Here is a 15,617-nt window from a genome sequence, read left to right on the forward strand (position 1 = left end):
ATTGCTCTCACAAACGTGATGAACAACACACAAGTCAGTAAATAAGGCTAAACTGCTTTATTTACATATAAACAAACTGGGAGCTCTACATCATGGCTCCCTCTCTCTGGCATCACAGCCAGTAAAGAGAAAGAACAAAGGAACAACAGTCCCATGTAAACATCCTGTCTACGTCACTTCCACTCTGTGGGAATGAAAACACATAGTCATATGATACACAATAACCCTATGACTGCAGACGGGGAATGAATCCTAACAAACTCCCCCGATTTATACCCTGTGCTGCAGTTCACCTTTGGAACTACCTGCAACTGGATTTGGCATTGGCCATACCATATTGCACTTCTGATAAGTCATGGCGTCATAGCTCTTTGACTATCAGGAAATTGCACAGTTGGCTTTGTTGGTACACACGCCAATTTGGACATGGTCCAACTTCCTTCTCCAAGGAAAAAATGGTCTTTACCCATACAGCCTTTGGGCATGGTTCACTGTCTCTTGAGGACAAACTCTGTACCCTTCTCTGGACTCTGGGTTTTGAGACCTGTGGTGAGCTACTTACAACAGTTTAATCCAAACATCTGTGTTAGCAAACTCTTCAGCATACACATACCCTTGTGTGTCAAGCCGCCTACAAACAGCGCCATCTTTTAGCAACTGTGCTAGCAAACTCTTGCACTATGGCAGTGGAAACTCTTTTGAGCACATCTGCTGTTTATAACAGCGAAAAACTTACTATGTAAGTCTGCAGCAATGGGGTTGTCTAGGAAAACATCTAGAATTCCCTCCCACGCTGCACTGCACTCAATAAACAAATCGGTATGAGGCTTTAGTACTTTGTACATGCCTCAATACCACAGGAAGAAGTTATGCTCCCTGTTTTGTGACTTTCCCAACCCACATGTCAGATGCAAACATTGGCAAACTGGCTTTTTCCGGGTCTGTCACTGTCCCTATCCAGGGAAAATCTTGCAAACTGTGTTTACTGAGCATTGTGCTCTGTGTGTGTGTGACTTTGGAACCTACATGTCAGACCCTGCCACTGGTACTAGACTTTTTCCGGGTACACTTCGTCACTGACAACACCAACATCACTCCCATCTTGCGACGTTCTGAACACTGGTACTTTGACCATTTTGGTGACAGACATATCAGCATCTGGGAAGTCTTCATGCTTACAACCTGCATGGAAAAATATGGTTAACAGACAATACATTACATGTTACTGTAACCTTTCCACCATCCCCATGTGTACATAATAACACAACATGGTAAAGAACAAGCTACTTTTGCACTTCAGGCTGAGCTTTAGTTCCTTTGGATAGCTTGTGTTCTGAGAACAGAACAATCACGCTGCGTAACCTGGAAACCCATTCAGCACGCTGCGCTTGGACCTGGAATGAGAAAAACATGTTAAACAACAAATGCTTTTCAGTCCCATGGTCTCTCTGGTGCAATGCACTCAGCAAAAGGAGATTGCTTCTAGCAAAAAGTCCCCTTTGTGAAGCTTCTGCTTCTCTGCTGCTTTTGGTCTTCTTGACACGATTGCAGCTAATGTCCAAAAGTCTTTGCCTCTGGACTCAGACCAAACATCACAGGACAAAAGTTCCAACTGCTTCTTCCAGAGCAGTGCCACCTGCTGGTTGCAGTGGTCATTGAGATGACGTCACAGTCTTCTTCCGTTCTGGAAAGTTTTCTTCAGAACAGGAAAACAGTGCCTCCCACATCACGTGGGGTGTCGGAGAGATCAAATCGCAGCCCTCCGAACTCCTCTCGGCATCCTAGAAAGCTTGGCACCATCTTGGAATGTCTGTGTGTTGCAGATGAAATTTCCTGCAGAACACATACTGTGTGGCTGTTGGCATCTCATGGCTCAGCAACCAAACTGCTTTTGCAGCCTTTTTCTTGCTCCCCCTCACTCCCAGACAATAAGGGAATGGATCAGAAGAATCCGGTCTTCTTAGAAGGTCAAGCCTGCTACTTTACGCAGCGTTGGGGCAGAATCCGCTCCCTCCCCCGATTTAGCTTGTTAATCAAACAGCAACAGTCTTGCCAGCATGAAAACCGGCTTTCGCTGCGCAGGCATCAGGACAGGCTGCTCTCTGGCAAATCTTGCCACTTCAAATTGCTGTTCTCTCCCTTGGAAAACAGCGGCAAGTTGCACCCAGCTCCCCCATTTCAAAAACTCAGGGAAAGGGTGTCTTCTTCCATTTCCCTCCTTGCAAATTTTGGGGGAAAGGATCAATTCCTGTGCATCTCTCTTAGAGATTATTTGCAGCAGGAACAATTAAGCAGTCAAAAACTCAGGGAAAGGGTGTCTTCTTCCATTTCCCTCCTTGCAAATTTTGGGGGAAAGGATCAATTCCTGTGCATCTCTCTTAGAGATTATTTGCAGCAGGAACAATTAAGGAGTCGTAAATCTTGCTGCCTCTCTGTGCACTGCCATCTCGGCAGCTGGCACATAAATCAGTCTGGTACTCACAGCGTCTCTTCAGCTGAATCTTTGCAGTAGGAAATTGGCATAGCTTAGCTCAGTCCTCCATACTCAGGAACGCTGGAACTCAGGCTGTTGGTCCAGTAATCAGCAACAGGAGGAAAAAAAAACTGCGCCTGGAATCCATCACGACAGAAGTTCGATGATCTTCAGCCAGAACTCTGCTACCACTGTCAATAATTCGGCTGTCCCGGGGGCCAGTTGTCAGACTGGTCCCACAGGCCAAATATGCGATTGCTCTCACAAACGTGATGAACAACACACAAGTCAGTAAATAAGGCTAAACTGCTTTATTTACATATAAATAAACTGGGAGCTCTACATCATGGCCCCCTCTCTCTGGCATCACAGCCAGTAAAGAGAAAGAACTAAGGAACAACAGTCCCATGTAAACATCCTGTCTACGTCACTTCCACTCTGTGGGAATGAAAACACATACAGCCATATGATACACAATAACCCTATGACTGCAGACGGGGAATGAATCCTAACAAGACCACCCCCAAAATATTATACAGAAGGAGACTGACTACAGCAGGAATACATCACAGGAGGCGGTATACAGCAGAAAGCCTGTCTGCAAGGATACCTGTTAATGGTCACTAATTGCATTACCTGGGCAGCCTGGCGATTCTTTTGTGATTAGATCCAAGAACATTTTCCTACCTGAGCACTCCTTCAGCTGACCGCAAGCACCAAGCCTTGTCACTCCTTCTCTGACAGGCCCATATCACAGTCCCTAAAAAAGACTCAGGCCTGGATCTCCCAAAATGGTCAGTATGAACCTCCTGAGGCCCAACGAACTGTGCAGGTGGTTAATAAACATATAGAGGTTGAATGAGCAAAAATACGGCCTGGGGTGGAGAATTAGTATGGAGAGGATGAAATATGTCATTAGAAACTATGAACCAGACAAGTAGAAGGCATGTTCATGGACATTTCTTAATTGCAGGGGGTTGGACATGGGAGAATGTATGAGATGTTTAAAAAGGAGAATAAGCTAATTGAACTTTCTGTGTTTCATATTCCTTTGTTCTCTTCCTTGAAACCCAAACAGGACTTTATTTTCCACGTGCTCCAAAGCACGCAGTGGATAAGACATTTCAGGGTATGGAGTGTGGAAAAAACTTCACTGGTAGCAGAACACTTAGAAACCATCAATGGACTCACACGGGAGAGAAACAATTTAAATGCATGGAGTGTGGAAAGAGCTTCAGTCAGACTAGTGACCTTAGAAACCATCAACGGATTCACACTGGGGAGAAACCATTTAAATGTATAGAGTGTGGAAAGACCTTCAGTCAGAATGCAGGACTTAAAAAACATCAACACATTCACACTGGGGAGAAACCATTTAAATGTATAGAGTGCAAAAAGAGCTTAAGTGACAGTGGAGCGCTTAGAATTAATCAACGGGTTCACACAGGGGAGAGACCATATAAATGTATGGAGTGCAAAAAGAGCTTCAGTAGAAATGGAACACTTAGAATTCATCAACGGACTCACACAGGGGAGAAACCATATAAATGTATGGAGTGTGGAAAAAGCTTCAGACGGTGTACAGAGCTTGATATACATCAAAGGACCCACACAGGAGAGAAACCGTTTAAATGTATGGAGTGTGGAAAGAGCTTCAGACAGTCAGCACACTTACATATACATCAACGAACTCACACAGGGGAGAAACCACATAAATGCATGGAGTGTGGAAAGAGTTTCACTGAGATTGGAAAACTTAGAATTCATCAACGCACTCACACAGGAGAGAAACCATTTGAATGCATGGAGTGTGGAAAGAGCTTCTGTGTGAGTTCACACCTTCGTAAACATGAACAATCTCACAGAGGGGAAAGACCATTTAAATGCATTGAGTGTGGGAAGTGCTTCAGTGTGAGTTCACACCTTCGTTTACATGAACGAACTCACACAGCTGAAAAACCCTTTAAATGCATGGAGTGTGGAATGTGCTTCAGTCAGAGTTCAAACCTTAGGACACATCAACGGACTCACACAGGAAAGAAGCCATTCAAATGTATGGAGTGCGGAAAGAGCTTCCGTGAGAGTGGAACACTTAGAATACATCAACGGATTCACACAGGGGAGAAACCATTTAAATGTATGGAGTGTGGAAAGAGCTTCAGTCAAAGTGGAGATCTTAGAAGACATAAACGGACTCACACAGGGGAGAAACCATATAAATGTATAGAGTGCGGCAAGAGCTTCAGTGATAATGGAGATCTTAGAAAACATCAACGGATTCACACAGGGGAGAAACCATATAAATGTATGGAGTGCGAAATGAGCTTCAGTAGAAGTGGAACACTTAGAATTCATCAACGGATTCACACAGGAGTGAAACCATTTGAATGTATGGAGTGTGGAAAGAGCTTCAGTCAGAGTTCAGCCTTTAGGACACATAAACGGACTCACACAGGGGAGAAACCATATAAATGTATAGAGTGCGGCAAGAGCTTCAGTGACAGTGGAACACTTAGAAAACATCAACGGATTCACACAGGGGAGAAACCATATAAATGTATGGAGTGCGAAAAGAGCTTCAGTAATAGTGGAGCACTTAGAAAACATCAACGGATTCACACTGGGGAGAAACCATATAAATGTATGGAGTGCGAAAAGAGCTTCAGTGAGAGTGGAGCACTTAGAAAACATCAACGGATTCACACTGGGGAGAAACCTTTTAAATGCATGGAGTGTGGAAAGAGCTTCAGTCAGAGTGGAAACCTTAGAAAACATCAACAGACTCACACGGGAGAAACCATATAAATGTATAGAGTGCGGCAAGAGCTTCAGTGACAGTGGAACACTTAGAAAACATCAATGGATTCACACAGGAGAGAAACCATTTAAATGCATGGAGTGTGGAAAAACTTTCCTCATAATGGAGCTCTTTGAAAACATCAACAAATTCACAGGGGGAAAACCATTTAAATGCATGGATTGGAGGATGGGGGATTCCCAACCTGGCTTTATATTATGAGGCTAACCAACTGAGACATCTTGTGAGTTGGTTGGAGGGAGAACAGGGGGAAGGTTTGGGGAATATAGAGCTGGAGAACTTTGAAGTAGTAGGAGGGAAAATAAGATTATTCGATAGGAGGAAAAGGAAAAAGGAAGTAGACAAAATATAAACATTTACGAAGTCCATTCGGGTATGGGAGTGTTATACCTCAGTTCGGGTCCAAAACGCCAGGCAGCTGCGAAGGAAATAGACTCAGAGAGAAGTAGAGGATAAGAAAGTAAAAAAAGTTATTTATCACAAGTTTGCAATAAACAAACTGGTTTCCCAGCTAACTGGTACCAAATAGAGATTCTGTCCAGGCTTTTATACATTTGAACCAGGTCTTACATCATATCACAGCCAATCAGATTGCTTGGTATAGAACAAAGAACTCCCAATCAGAATGCTTAGACTCTTTCCTATGTCCATAGTTGAACAGCATTAGCTCATTCTGGATGAAGTCATTGTAATACCAAAAATGGAACATCCAAGATTACATCAGATAAACTTAATATGGAATGATCCGGGGGCTACAGTCCTTGAGTGAGTTGCCAAAGATTCACCCCATCCCAGATTCTAGCCATCTGCCATATAAGGAAAGACCTCTATCCTAGATTAGGTCATGCAGCATTCAGTAGCTAACGAATCTAGCCCCCCTTCCTTCTGTGTGAGCCTGCAGCCAGCAAAAAAAACTATCATGATGAGGCTAGATACTTTCACTTCTAACAGTTCACAGACAAGCATTGGCAAACATTGTTGTTGTTGTTTAGTCGTTTAGTCGTGTCCGACTCTTCGTGACCCCATGGACCATAGCACGCCAGGCACTCCTGTCTTGCACCGCCTCCCGCAGTTTGGTCAAACTCATGTTCGTAGCTTCGAGAACACTGTCCAACCATCTCGTCCTCTGTCGTCCCCTTCTCCTTGTGCCCTCCATCTTTCCCAACATCAGGGTCTTTTCCAGGGAGTCTTCTCTTCTCATGATGTGGCCAAAGTATTGGAGCCTCAGCTTCACAATCTGTCCTTCCAGTGAGCACTCAGGGCTGATTTCCTTCAGAATGGATAGGTTTGATCTTCTTGCAGTCCATGGGACTCTCAAGAGTCTCCTCCAGCACCATAATTCAAAAGCATCAATTCTTCGGCGATCAGCCTTCTTTATGGTCCAGCTCTCACTTCCATACATCACTACTGGGAAAACCATAGCTTTCATGGATCACTGCCTTGTCGTGGCGAAGGGGCTTAAATAACTTGGAAAAGTTATGTTTTGACCAAACGTGATCCACCTGGAGAAGGAATTGGCAAGCCACTCCAGTATCCCTGCCAAGAAAACTCCATGGACAAAGACAACAGGCATATAAAAGATATGACGCTGGAAGATGAGCCCCTCAGGTCGGAAGGCGTCCAACATGCTACTGGGGAAGAGCGGAGGACAAGTACAAGTAGATTCAGAGCTGATGAAGCGGCTGGGCCAAAGCCGAAAGGTCGCTCAGTTGCGGATATGCCTGGAAGCGAAAGGAAAGTCCGATGCTGTAAAGAAAAATATTGCATAGGAACCTGGAATGTAAGAACCATGAATAATGGTAAGCTGGATGTGGTCAAAAATGAGATGGCAAGAATAAATATTGACATCCTGGGCATCAGTGAACTAAAATGGAAGGGAGTGGGCGATTTCAGTTCGGATGACTATCATATCTACTACTGTGGGCAAGAATCCCGTAGTTAAAATGGAGTGGCCCTCATAATCAACAAAAGAGTGGCAAAAGCTGTAATGGGATGCAATCTCAAAAATGACAGAATGATCTCGATACGAATCCAAGGCAGACCTTTTAACATCACAGTAATCCAAGTTTATGCACCAACTACCGGTGCTATATGACATCCTTTTATATATTTGAACATGGTTATCATATCACCCCTTAACCTTCTCTTCTCCAGGCTAAACATACCCAGCTCCCTAAGCCGTTCCTCATAAGGCATCGTTTCCAGGCCTTTGACCATTTTGGTTGCCCTCTTCTGGACACGTTCCAGCTTATCAGTATCCTTCTTGAACTGTGGTGCCCAGAACTGGACACAGTACTCCAGGTGAGGTCTGACCAGAGCAGAATACAGTGGTACTATTACTTCCCTTGATCTAGATGCTATACTCCTATTGATGCAGCCCAGAATTGCATTGGCTTTTTTAGCTGCTGCATCACACTGCTGACTCATGTCAAGTTTGTGGTCTACCAAGACTCCTAGATCCTTTTCACATGTACTGCTCTCAAGCCAGGTGTCTCCCATCCTGTATTTGTGCCTTTCATTTTTTTTGCCCAAGTGTAGTACTTTACATTTCTCCTTGTTAAAATTCATCTTGTTTGCTTTGGCCCAGTTGTCTAATCTGTTAAGGTCATTCTGAAGTGTGATCCTGTCCTCTGGGGTGTTAGCCACCCCTCCCAATTTGGTGTCATCTGCAAACTTGCTCAGGATGCCCTCAAGCCCATCATCCAAGTCATTGATAAAGATGTTGAACAAGACTGGGCCCAAGACAGAACCCTGTGGCACCCCACTAGTCACTACTCTCCAGGATGAGGAGGAGCCATTGATGAGCACCCTTTGGGTTCGGTCAGTAAGCCAGTTACAAATCCACTGAATGGTAGCATTGTCTAGCCCACATTTTACCAGCTTCTTTACAAGAATATCATGGGGCACCTTGTCAAAGGCCTTGCTGAAATCAAGATAGGCTACATCCACAGCGTTCCCTTCATCTACCAGGCTTGTAATTCTGTCAAAAAATGAGATCAGATTAGTCTGACATGACTTATTTTTCAGGAACCCATGCTGACTTTTAGTGATCACAGAGTTTCTTTCTAGGTGCTCACAGACTGTTTGCTTAATGATCTGCTCTAGAATCTTTCCTGGTATTGATGTCAGGCTGACTGGGCGGTAATTGTTTGGGTCCTCTCTTTTCCCCTTTTTGAAAATAGGGACAACATTTGCCCTCCTCCAGTCTGCTGGAACTTCGCCTGTTCTCCAGGAATTTTCAAAGATTATTGCCAGTGGTTCTGAAATCACCTCTGCCAGTTCTTTTAATACTCTTGGATGTAGTTCATCTGGCCCTGGAGACTTGAATACATCTAAACTAGCCAAGTATTCTTGTACTACCTCCTTACTTATTCTGGGCTGTGTTTCCCGGGCTGAATCATCTGCTCCATATTCTTCAGGTTGGGCGTTGTTTTCTTTCTTGGAGAAGACTGAGGCAAAGAAGGCATTGAGGAGTTCTGCCCTTTCTCTGTCCCCTGTTTGCATTTCACCATCTTCTCCTCTGAGTGACCCCACTGTTTCCTTGTTTTTCCTTTTGCTACGGACATACCCATAAAAGCCCTTTTTGTTGCTTTTAACCTCTCTAGCGAGCCTGAGTTCATTCTGTGCTTTAGCTTTTCTGACTTTGTCTCTACACGTGCTGGCTATATGTTTGAATTCCTCTCTGGAGATTTCCCCCCTTTTCCATTTTTTGTACATATCCCTTTTAAATCTTAACTCAGTCAAAAGTTCTTTAGATAGCCAGCCTGGCTTCTTTAGGCACCTTCCATGTTTCCGTCTCATTGGTATTGCCTGAAGTTGTGCTTTTAATATCTCCCTTTTAACAAACTCCCAACCATCATGAACTCCCTTCGCTTTTAGTATTACTGTCCATGGGATTTCACCCAGCGTTTCCCTAAGTTTTCTGAAGTCGGCTTTCTTAAAGTCTAGAATTTGGACCTTAGTATGCTTGGTTGCTCCTTTCCGCTGGATAATAAACTCCAGAAGAGCATGGTCACTCCCACCTAATGATCCTGCCACTTCTACCCCACTAACCAAGTCATCACTATTGGTTAGGACCAGATCTAAAATGGCTGGTCCTCTTGTTGCTTCTCCCACTTTCTGGACAATGAAGTTGTCTGCAAGGCCAGTGAGGAATCTGTTCGACCTTATGCTCTTGGCTGAGTTTGACATCCAACAAATATCAGGATAGTTGAAATCCCCCATTACTACTATCTCACTTCCTTTGGAATGCTTGGCCATCTGTTCCAGGAAGGCATCATCTGTGTCCTCAGTTTGGCTTGGGGATCTATAGTAAACTCCCACAATGAGATCACTGTTGTTTTTCTCTCCCTTAATTTTGACCCAGATACTCTCAATTTGGCTTTGAAGTTTTAAATCCTGGATCTCTTCACAGGTATACATATCCCTAACATATAAAGCTACTCCTCCTCCTTTCCTGTTTGGTCTATTTCTCTTAAATAGATTGTATCCCTCTATTACTACATTCCAGTCATGAGACTCATCCCACCAGGTTTCAGTGATGCCTATTATGTCATATTTAGTTTGCTGTACCAAGAGCTCAAGTTCATCTTGTTTATTTCCCATGCTCTGTGCATTAGTATACAGACATTGAAGACCGTTGATCATTCCCCCATGTCTCTTATTTAAGGATATTTTCGTCCCACCACTAGGTCTGCATGCTGCTTGCTCCATTTGGTCCTTGACATTTGGATGATCATCTTCAGCATTTGATAGACTCCTACCTTCAGGACCACTGTCTCCCTCCCCCACATAAGTCAGTTTAAAGCCCTCCTGATGAGGTTTTTGAGTTTTGTGGCAAAAACATTCCTCCCAACTTTTGTGAGGTGCAGTCCATCACTTGCCAGAAGTCCATCTTCAAGAAACTGCAGACCGTGATCTAGGAATCCAAACCGTTCCTGTTTGCACCATTTGCGAAGCCAGTTGTTCACTTCCCCTATTTTTCCCTCTCTCCCTGGGCCATGTCGTTCAACTGGGAGGACAGAAGAGATGACAATTTGTGCATCTAATTGCTTCAACTTCCTGCCCAGAGCCTCATAATCATTTTTGATCTTCTGTAAGCTATGGCTTGCAGTGTCATTGGTTCCCACATGCACCAAAAGGAAGGGGTATTTGTCGGTGGGTTTTATGATTCCTTGCAGCCGTTCTGTTACATCTTTGATCTTGGCCCCAGGTAGACAGCACACCTCTCGAGACATCTTGTCAGGCCCACAGATCACTGCTTCTGTACCCCTCAGTAGGGAATCCCCTATCACCACTACACGCCTCTTCATAGGCTTGGTTGGGATTCTTCCATGTGCTGTCCCTTCCAAGGTTACCTGCATATTCCCGGAGGACTGACTTTGCTGCTCGTCTTCATATTCCTCATCAACTGTGATGAGGGAGAGATCCTCAGGTGGAGTCTGTTCCTCGTCTTCCATGAGCACTTCAAAACGGTTGTGTAATTCTAAGCACTCAGAGCGATCCCTGGGCCTTCTACTTCTATGAGTCACGTTCCTCCATACATCTGGCTGCTGTGTTGGGGAACTGACCTCCTCCTCAGGGAGATCCCCTGTCTCCTCCTTGGTGCAGACAGTGTGCTCTGCTGCATCCAAGAAAAGCTCCAGCTCCTTAATTCTCTGGAGCGTAGATACACGCCCCTGAAGCTGCTGCACCTTCTCTTCCAGAAGGGCAACCTTGTTTTCTAGGATGGAGGCTCGTAACATTATACAGGAGGCAGCAACGAAAACCATCCCAAGGAAAAGGAAATGCAAGAAAGCAAAATGGCTGTCCAACGAGGCCTTACAAATAGCGGAGGAGAGGAGGCAAGCAAAATGCAAGGGAGATAGGGAAAGATACAGGAAACTGAATGCAGATTTCCAAGAAAATTGGAGACATGAAAGGAACATTTCGTACAAAGATTACCATAATCAAGGACAAAAGTGGTATGGACCTAACAGAAGCAGAAGACATCAAGAAGAGGTGGCAAGAATACACAGAGGAATTATACCAGAAAGATATGGAGGTCTCGTACACCCCAGGTAGTGTGGTTGCTGACCTTGAGCCAGACATCTTGGAGAGTGAAGTCAAATGGGCCTTAGAAAGCACTGCTAATAACAAGGCCAGTGGAAGTGATGATATTCCAGCTGAACTGTTTAAAATTTTAAAAGATGATGCTGTTAAGGTGCTACACCCAATATGCCAGCAAGTTTGGAAAACTCAGCAATGGCCAGAGGATTGGAGAAGATCAGTCTACATCCCAATTCCAAAGAAGGGCAGTGCCAAAGAATGCTCCAACTACCGCACAATTGCGCTCATTTCACACGCTAGCAAGGTTATGCTTAAAATTCTACAAGGCAGGCTTAGGCAGTATGTGGACCGAGAACTCCCAGAAGTGCAAGCTGGATTTCGAAAGGGCAGAGGAACCAGAGACCAAATAGCAAACATGCGCTGGATTATGGAGAAAGCTAGAGAGTTCCAGAAAAACGTCTACTTCTGCTTCATTGACTATGCAAAAGCCTTTGACTGTGTCGACCACAGCAAACTATGGCAAGTTCTTAAAGAAATGGGAGTGCCTGATCACCTCATCTGTCTCCTGAGAAATCTCTATGTGGGACAAGAAGCTACAGTTAGAACTGGATATGGAACAACTGATTGGTTCAAAATTGGGAAAGGAGTACGACAAGGTTGTATATTGTCTGCCTGCTTATTTAACTTATATGCAGAATTCATCATGCGAAAGGCTGGACTAGATGAATCCCAAGACGGAATTAAGATTGCCGGAAGAAATATCAACAACCTCAAATATGCAGATGACACAACCTTGATGGCAGAATGTGAGGAGGAATTAAAGAACCTTTTATTGAGGGTGAAAGAGGAGAGCGCAAAATATGGTCTGAAGCTCGACATCAAAAAACCAAGATCATGGCCACTGGTCCCATCACCTCCTGGCAAATAGAAGGGGAAGAAATTGAGGCAGTGAGAGATTTTACTTTCTTGGGCTCCTTGATCACTGCAGATGGTGACAGCAGTCATGAAATTAAAAGACGCCTGCTTCTTGGGAGAAAAGCAATGACAAACCTAGACAGCATCTTAAAAAGCAGAGACATCACCTTGCCTACAAAGGTCCGTATAGTTAAAGCTATGGCAAACATTAGGAGACAATATAATACATAAGGACACTTCATCAATGCATGGGATATCAATAATTTAGAACAATTGGCAATATATCTTTCAATACAGCTTTCAATAGAAAGGCAATACATTTCTGAAAACTCCTTCGGCTGAAATGGTAAAAAGACATTTCTTGGAGAAAACCCTTTCTGCCACTTCCTATGGAGACTGTCACTTTCAAGGATGCATTCATCATTAGTTCTAGGCGTTCAGCCAGCTATAATAATAATAATAATAATAATAATAATAATAATAATAATAATAATTCATTTATTTATACCCCGCCCATCTGGCTGGGTTTCCCCAGCCACTCTGGGCGGCTTCCAACAGAAATATTAAAATACAGTAATTTCTTAAAGATTAAAAGCTTCCCTAAACAGGGCTGCCTTCAGATGTCCTCTAAAAGTCTGGTAGTTGTTTTTCTTTTTGACATCTGATGGGAGGGCGGGTGCCACTACCGAGAAGGCCCTCTGCCTGTTTCCCTGTAACTTGGCTTCTTGCAGCGAGGGAACCGCCAGAAGGCCCTCAGCACTGGACCTCAGTGATATGATATATGATGGGTCAGTTTGACATATCACTAATGACGAATCCAGGATATACATAACTTACCCAGATGTTCCTAAATATAAACATTCCTTAATGAGCATGTCATAATGTAAACAATTTTTAATGAGCGCATTATTGCGACATCTCAGTGAGCGCAGCAGCGTTAGTAGGGCAAAGGGATTTTAGGATGTTCCAGAGAAGCTGAATGGTAGCATTGTCTAGCTAGCCCGTATTTTACCAGCTTCTTTACAAAAATATCATGGGGCACCATGTCAAAGGCCTTGCTGAAATCAAGATAGGCTACATCCACAGCGTTCGCTTCATCTACCAGACTTGTAATTCTGTCAAAAAATGAGATCAGATTAGTCTGAGATCAGATTAGCCTTGGTAGCACTGGGTTAAAAACAAAAGAGGAATGTAAATAGGTAAAATTGATGGTAATTGCAGCTAGACAGGTTATAGCGAGTAATTGGAAGAATGCAGAAGAGTTAGAGGTGAACAAATGGAGGGAAAAATTGAATAATATTTTAATTTTAGAATACCTAACTGTGAAGATGCGTAAAATAGGTCAATGAGAAAGAGGAGGATTGGTTTGAAAATATATTGAATTATTTGGGGAGATTTGAACAATTTGGGGTAATTAAAATGTTAAAAGTTAACCTTGTGGAATGTGGAGTTTAATACATATAGAATTGTACACATGGTTGGTTTGATTATGTTTTCATTGTTTATGTACATCCAATCTATAGGATGTGTGTGTTTGGTGTTGGTTCTTTAAATAAAAATTATTTTTTAAAAAAATTAAATGCATGGAGTGTGGAAAGAGCTTCAGTGGGTGTTCAAACTATTTTTCACATCGCTAGACTTCCATAGGAGAGAAACCATATAAAGGGATGCAGTGTGGAAAGGGTTTCAGTCGGAGTTCCCACCTTGATGTACATCAACAGACTCACACGGGGGCGGGGGGGGACAGTTGAAATATATGGAGTGTGGAAAGTACTTCTGTCAGAGTGGAGTTCTTACAAAACATCAGCAAACTCACATGGAAAAACCATATAAATGTCAAGAAAGTGGATAGAGATTCAGTTGTAGTGGAACTCTTACAAACCTATAGACTCACAAGGGTAAAAGCTCTACTTTGGTTTCACAAGGTGCTACACCAACAAGCACAGAACAATCCTCTGCAGCGCCACAAATCCAACTGAATGGTGTAACATTGTAAAGTTTCATGCTGTTTTAAAGTCGTTTTTAATTAATGTTTTATATTTCTTGTTAGCCGCCCTGAGCCCGGTTTCTAAACCGGGAAGGGCAGGGTATAAATCAAAAAATTATTTCTTCTTATTAAGTGTTTATCACTTTTTACCTGGGTAGTACAAGGGCCAACACTGATGTTGAAATCCAGCATTGCCTGAGCTCTGTGAGTGCGGCTTTCTCCTGATTGAAGTGCAGAGTGTTTGAGGACCGGGACATTCGCAGGGAAACCAAAATGCTTGTTTACAAAGCTATTGTACTACCAACTTGACATTTGTGAAAGATGGGCCACTTATAAATACCATCTCCAACTCCTTGAAAGATTCCATCAACGTTGTCTCTGGAAAAAAATACACTAATGGCAGTGGAAGAAGCAATGATAACCGGTCTCAAAGCAATGTTTCTTCAACATAAACTTTGTTGGATTGGTCATGTTGTTTATGTCAAGTCCTTTGAGGGAAGAAACTACTAGAAGTATTTGGAATGTAGTGGAAGACTCTGGAAGGTTCATATTGTTTTGACTAACTCAGTCACACGGCAAACCCTCACGGTGATCAACTCCTGCCCGGAAACCTATGTTCTCATTGTGGAAAGATGTGGGGATCCAGAATTGGCCTCCACAGTCACTTACAGACTCACTGTTAAGACCATGTTCATGGAAGATAATCTTACTCGGCTACCATCAATTAACTCGAAAGAGGAGAAACGGTTTAAATGTAAGGAGTGTGGAAACTACATTGGTTATAATGGAATGTTCACAAACATCTATGGACTTTCAGAGTGGAGGGAAGGTGGGTGTGAATCTGGAGTGGTGGTGGTGAGTGATGGTGAGCTGAGAGGAAGCTGGTTTGGGAAAGAGAGTTGGAAATGTTTGGAGTTGGGAATGGAGAGTGGGGATGTTTTGGAAGCAGAGTATTACTATTACTATTATTATTATTATTATTATTATTACTACTACTACTACTACTACTACTACTACTCAGCCCATCTGTCTGTGTTTCCCCAGCCACTGTGGGTAGCTTACAGCATGTCTAAAAACATGGGGGAAAGTCAAGCATCAAAAACCTCCCGATACAGGGCTACCTTCAGATGTCTTTTAAAAGTTGTGTAATTCTTTATCTTCTTGACATCTGAAGGGAGCGTGTTGCACAGGGCAGGCGCTACTGCCCAGAAGGCCCTCTGCCTGGTTCCCTGTAACTTCGCTTCTCGCAGTGAGGGAACCAGCAGAAGACCCTTGGAGCTGGACCTCATTATAGGAACAACTGTATAACTCCCATTGTTAGAACTGCACAATAAAGGAACAATGAAGAAAAAGAAAGACTCACAAGGTCATATTGC

At 43.4% G+C, this 15,617-nt stretch overlaps 2 protein-coding genes across 4 annotated transcripts in view; both read left to right on the forward strand.

Annotated features, from left to right (window-relative positions):
• The window catches only part of LOC118079116 (uncharacterized), a 29,216-nt gene extending 21,799 nt beyond the window's left edge, over window positions 1–7,417 (forward strand). For 2 of the 3 annotated variants that reach the window (XM_088663846.1, XM_088663847.1), the window contains exon 3: window positions 3,552–7,417. In XM_088663846.1, the coding sequence (XP_088519972.1) occupies window positions 3,552–5,278 (1,727 nt within the window). In that variant the 3' untranslated portion in view covers window positions 5,279–7,417. The remainder of the gene's footprint in view (window positions 1–3,551) is intronic. The other variant, XM_088663848.1, reaches the window with a different exon arrangement.
• Window positions 1–15,617, forward strand: part of LOC118081130 (uncharacterized) — a 58,147-nt gene that overhangs the window by 21,744 nt on the left and 20,786 nt on the right. The gene's annotated exons all lie outside the window — the stretch shown is intronic.

Source organism: Zootoca vivipara, chromosome 2 (genome assembly GCF_965207765.1).
Source record: "Zootoca vivipara chromosome 2, rZooViv2.hap1.1, whole genome shotgun sequence".
NCBI classification, from domain to species: domain Eukaryota; kingdom Metazoa; phylum Chordata; class Lepidosauria; order Squamata; family Lacertidae; genus Zootoca; species Zootoca vivipara.